The following is a 5,834-nucleotide window of genomic DNA, read 5'->3' as shown; positions in this document are numbered from 1 at the left end:
GGAAATGGAAGCTGGGAATGGCTACAGGGGGTAACCTGGATATCACACAATGGTCATTAAAGGAGCACAGCCATTGTGGAAAAAGCTTTTGTTCAGTGTTGTCTGCAACTTTTCCCATCAATGTAAGCTCAAAGTATTACAACACAAGGGTTAATGTACTATTATATAATTTCTTAAAGCTGACATTTTGACTCGTCATAGTAGGAAAAGCACTGTTGTTAATAATAAAAAATAACGATGGCTCTGTTGCATTCAGTGTCGCAGAAAGCCATGTCAGTGTGACAGTAGCAGCATGCACAATACCTGTGACATGTCAAAACACCCTCTGAAAAAGCATCCGGAATAAAGGATCAAACACACGAGAAGGTAAGATCTCTTCTTACTCTACAGAATGAATTAAGTCTTGATGTCTATGACATGCCACCTTGGGTAGTAATTTTTCCCACTATTACCCAGAAATGTTAAAAGTACTACCTATTTTGGGACAAGGCCTGGTGTTGTTGACTATGTATGTGATGTGCTATTTCCCCTCTGGGTTGCCGTGATGTCACCATGGGAAAATAGCTCATGGGGCTGCAGCCTCTGTCCTTATTGGTAGAGTCAACATTCATATTAGATGTATCATAAAAACTTGATTTTCAATACATTTAAGTTCTGCAGAAAACCACAGGAATAACACGGAGTGTGAGGGTGAGGGCTGTGTTCTCTCCTCCAGTGTCACTCTGGTGTTACTTTGAGGAGGTTAAGTGGGAGGAGATATGCAGATGGGGCCAGTGGGGCCCTATTAGTGGTGCCTGAAGTCCCTCAAACTCACAGTGGACTGTTGTCACTCTAACAGTCTATCACACCCACAGCCAGCGTCAGGGTCAACATCCACAGGGTGGCATTCTGCTTTATAGCACAGCCAAAGAGGTTATACTGCAGAGGCTGAAGTCTTTTTGAGCCTTTTTGTGTTTTTTGGGATATTTTGGCAGAGACCTGACAATTCAAGAATTTCCATATCAAGTGGATAACGTGGAATATTTAGGGTTTTACTTACCCTTGATGGAGGAATACTTTTTTCTTCTGTGAGATAACCTTTACCTCAGTTTCAAGACTCCGTTAAGTAAGGTTTTTACTTAACAAGCCGTTATTCAAGGATGCGTCTCGTGATGGCCATGAGTCCTTTTGTGTTCATGACTTTATTTTTTTCGGTGGTCGAACCCAAGTTCTACAGACCGTTCCAGTTTAATCAGTATAAAGCTGGGCTCAGTCAACACCATGTCCAAGGGAATCCCACCAGCAGACACAAGTAAGTTTTGTCTCTCTCTTGTGTTCCGATTGAATCAAGTCTACACCATTTAGATCTCAATTTACTTTTAACTATGAGAGAAAAAGTGTCAAAGAAAAATCATCATTTTGTTTTCCTATTGCCTCTCACAGGAACCACTGTGCCTATGTTGTTGAAAAGACAGTGTCCTTCACTGTACAGGATGGGGCAGCACCCTATGTAAAAGCTGAGTACAACAAGTGTTCCTGGGGACAAAAATGTCCAACTCTGCAGTGAGTATTCAGCAATTCTTATCATGTTATGTTGATATTTGTCCCTCCCTCACATCAGGGTACAAAATACCAGTCAAGTGTATGTTTCTGACAATTGGTTGGTTGCTCCCCTCAGGTATCGTCTGATGTACAAACCAATCTACAAGGTGGCACATAAAACCGTCACAGAACTGGAGTGGCGTTGTTGTCCTGGGTACTCTGGTTATGGCTGTATGGAGGGACATCCTGTTTACCAACACCCCATGAGAATGATGCCACCTTTCAAAGGCCCACCAATGAAAGGCCCGCCAATGAAAGGGCCACAGTTTAAGGGACCACAATTCAAGGGCCCACAGTACAAAGGTCCCATGTTCAAGGGTCCCATGCTCAAGGGTCCACCCGTCAACACGGTTGTGAAAGCCAACCCATGGAGTCAACCCAAAGGACCTCCCACCAACAGTTTTCACTCTTATCAAATGCGACACTTTGGGCCTCCAAGCTCCTCCTCTTACCCAGAGACTTCCTTCGAGCCTTATCCACCTGAGACAGAGCCAGAGCCAGAGCCAATGCCAGAGCCAATGCCAGAGCCAATGCCAGAGCCGATGCCAGAGCCAATGCCAGAGCACCAAGAACCACATCACCCAGAGCATGACCAAGACCATGAGCATGAGTATGAACATGAACATGAGCTTAGCCGAGGACCCGAGGAACACATACCAGAGGAAATTCCCCCTCCTCCCTCTGGTGTTGAACAGCCTGAGGGTGAGCCAATAGGTGTGTCCTTATTCCAAAATGCATTCTAACCCTTACTGGTTTTGGCCATGTAGTGTGTTAACACTTGGTCTATAACAAAAATGAGCATACACTTTTTCCCTCCCAAACTTAAAGAGTTGCTTTGGCTCTGAAAGTCTGATAAAACATTTTATTTTGAACCAAATTCATACAACTATTACACCAAAGCACAAAAATATAAAATGTTTTTCCCAATGTTAATAGTTTTTCTTTCTGTCTTCAGGCCAGGCTCAAGACAGTGTGACAGAAGAACGGATATTTCGAATGGAGGAGGATGTGCAACGTCTAAACCAGGGTCTGGAGACCCTGAGGGGAACTGTGAATGGACTGGAAGATAGTTTACGAGCCTCACTTAGAGAGGATGCCAACAGAATGCTATCTGCTCTGCTCTCTGCTGTTCCAGGTCCTGTGCCTGCTCCACTTGTAGCCTCTAGTCCATCCACTGTAGGGTTTGTAGAGATCCCCGGGGGAGATCCTGAGACAGAGGGTCTTGATGGCAGACATGTGTTTCCAGGCCTAACAGATCTGAATGGAAGGGTAGAGGAGCTAAGGACGGAGCTGCAAGCCAAGACAGCAGAGCTACAGGAACTCAAAGCAACAGTGATGGGACACGATGGAACACTGAAGAAGATGTCCAATAGAACAGGGGTGGTATCAGGCTCCACAGGCAACCTCGGGGGACGTGCCCCTGGAGCTTTGGAGAAGTTGATGGACACCAAGCTGAGTGAAGCCAGGACAGTAATTCTTGATGGGTTTGAGAAGCGTGTGGAGACTGCAGAGGGCAGATGCCAGGAGAAAGCTGGGGATGTGCGTCGTCAGTGCCAGAGGGAGCAAGGTGAGAGGCAGGAGCAGATGGAAGATGCTCTTGAGGAGAGTACAACAGACCTGAGAACAGAGCTGAGAAACCTCCAGGCACAGATCCATGGTTTAAAGGCTACTGAAGGCTGCTGTGATAGAGTGAGTGGCTTGGTGGAAAGGGTACACCAGTTGGAAACATCAGTGGCAGGCCTCAACCAGTCCCAGGGGCACCTGAGAGTGGCGCTTGGTGGACACAAGGACCACATAGAGGGAATGCTTGAAGGGCGTCTGGGGTATGTAGAGGAAATGCTAAATGTGACTGGGAAGATTAAAAATGATGAGCCTGGAAGGAGGAGTGGTGTCGCAGACAGTGCAGTGACAGGACAGGGCCTGGAGGCCAGAGTGGAGGGTAAGTTGCAGGCTCTTGAAGGCCGTTTACTGACAGCTTTCGAGGAGTTGGGTAATGCCACTGCTCCTGCACTGCTGGAGGGTCATGCTGTTCCTGCTCTTGAGACAGAACTGGAGTCCTTGCAAGAGAGACTAGAGGTGGATGTTGACAGACTGCAGAAGCAACTGACCAGCCTTGAGCTTCTCTGCTCCTCCTCTTGTTCCTCACCTCAAAAGTCAGCTGCCATCCAGGGAGACTCTGCTGCGCCAAGTGCTCATCTGGCAAAGGAGCAGGATTTGAAGCAGGTACTGGACATGCAAGATAACCGTTTGTTTAGCCTCAATGCCACACTGCAGAATATCCTGAGGCGCTTGACCCACGGGGACCAGCAGAATCAAGCAGAGGGAGATTATCCCATTCAGGGAGAGCTCACAATCCTTAAGTTCAATGTCCGCTCAGTCAACCACACCCTAAGAAGCCTCCAGGATTCCCTGGGCACAGTGGTCCACGAGGTTGGTAAAGCCAACAGCTCTTGGCATGAAAGAGAGGCTCGTCTGGCACAGCAAATAAAGGGTGTGGTCCAGCTGGTTGGACATCAGGCTTCCATGCTTGGGGCCGGTGAGCGCAGACTGACTCGTCTCAAGGGTGAGCTGCAGGAGATGAGGCGACGGCTGGCTGAGGAGGTTCGGGGCTGCCGTAGCACAGCTATGGGGGTCCAGAAAGAGGTAACAGAAGTTGGAGGACGTGTTGCCAGTGTGGAGGACCAGTGTAAGGGCCTGAATTTCATGGCAGAGGACCTTGAGAGAATCAGGGAGGAGTTGGAGGGACAATCAAGCGGGCTCCTTGTGCAAGTAAATGGGACTCTATCCAACCATGCTCAGCAGCTGTCTGAGCTGAGAGCCGAACTCAGAAACTGCACCTCCAAGGCAGAGCCAACACAACAGACTTTAGAGCCGGAGGCAGAGCTGAGACGAGGGGACACCTTCACTTTGAATTAGATCAGTTTGTACGGACAATATATTTTTAAAGTGAGTGAAAAGAAAAAAATATTTTGTGTTTGTAGTCGGGGTCCACAGAGATGCATTTTATTATATGAATTGTAAAACACAAAGGTTTTGAACCTGCACTGATAGGGATGGTTTTAGTTAGCTTAAAAAGAAAACGGCAGCTAATTCTCACTAATATCTCATTGAATCATGAAGGCGTTGATATAAAGTGTTTGTTGTTACAGACCATTTTTTAGAGACCCCATGATTGAGGAAGAGATAAATAACACAAACTGCACCCGTGTTTTTGGACTGTTTCCGTAAAGCTTACCAGAAATTCTAATCAACAGCTGTTTAACGATGTTTACACGTTTATGTTTTTATATTGTTGTTCTTATGTCTAGACTAGAAGTTTACCAGATATTATGTTTTTATACGTTTTCAGGTCTCAAGTATTAATTTCTTTTGTAATTTTAAAAATGCATTTACATGTTATTTAATGTCAAGCTCAACAGTTTCACGATGACAATCACAATAAACAAGATTCTTTACTGATCATACTTTCTTGGTTTTAATGTTTGAAGAGTGTTATATATACAAACAAAGATTTTTGTAGTGTCTGCACTGGATTTCTATTCAACACCAACTGTACATTTCAGAAACTAGTCATGCTCCACTTTGAGGATTGATGCAGAGAAGTGGGGAAACCACAAGAGAGCAACAGAGAAGCATTAATACAGCTGAATGCAGGGGACCGGGGAGGTTTGACTTGACTGAAGCAATCTTGACTGCATCTCTTCCAGAATTGAAGTTTCTGGGGGACAGCCTTTGCTTGCCAGAAGAAAAATTAGGATTGGCATTCATGCCAAAGTGATACAGACAGACATGGAGTGCTTTCTCTCTTTGTATAGGCTACACATCTACCAGCTCGCTGTTTGAGCACGGTTCTTATTGGACGTTACAATAAGGTGATACGTAACCTTGCTAATAACCCTACCCCTGTTAACTCCTGTTCCCCAATCGGACAGCCGTTAAAATGACAGCTATGTGGGAGAGGAGCCGACTGCTGAGACAGGCGGTGAATAATAACTACGGAAATGCCAGGGGGAGGGCAGACAGAAAAGATAGACACCAAATTTATGTCAGAAGAGCTGAATGATGGGGCAATATTCAGACACAAATATATTTGGGTAACGATGGAACACATACATACAGAAAGTGAGAGGAAGAGAGAGATGTTCCACCACTCCCAGAAGCAACTTTTCACACACAACCTAAAGACTTCCATTACTTTAAGTGCAAAGATAAAATAAACTCAATAAAAGAAAAATAAAACCGAATATTATTCT

The 5,834-nt window shown here is 45.5% G+C and overlaps 1 protein-coding gene across 1 annotated transcript; it reads left to right on the top strand.

Moving 5' to 3' along the window:
* The first annotated feature begins 1,139 nt into the window (after window positions 1-1,139).
* On the top strand, window positions 1,140-4,497 carry emilin3a (elastin microfibril interfacer 3a). Its single transcript, XM_069660993.1, has 4 exons — window positions 1,140-1,291; window positions 1,423-1,542; window positions 1,658-2,295; window positions 2,537-4,497. The coding sequence occupies exons 1-4, from the start codon at window positions 1,140-1,142 to the stop codon at window positions 4,495-4,497; spliced, it is 2,871 nt and encodes a 956-aa protein (XP_069517094.1).
* Window positions 4,498-5,834: the final 1,337 nt, after the last annotated feature.

This window comes from Semicossyphus pulcher, unplaced genomic scaffold (assembly GCF_022749685.1).
Source record: "Semicossyphus pulcher isolate SPU_LCO1_2020_fin unplaced genomic scaffold, fSemPul1.0.p SCAF_13, whole genome shotgun sequence".
Taxonomy (NCBI): Eukaryota; Metazoa; Chordata; class Actinopteri; order Labriformes; family Labridae; genus Semicossyphus; species Semicossyphus pulcher.
Note: the sequence above shows the minus strand (reverse complement) of the source record. Positions and strands in the feature narration are given on the sequence as shown.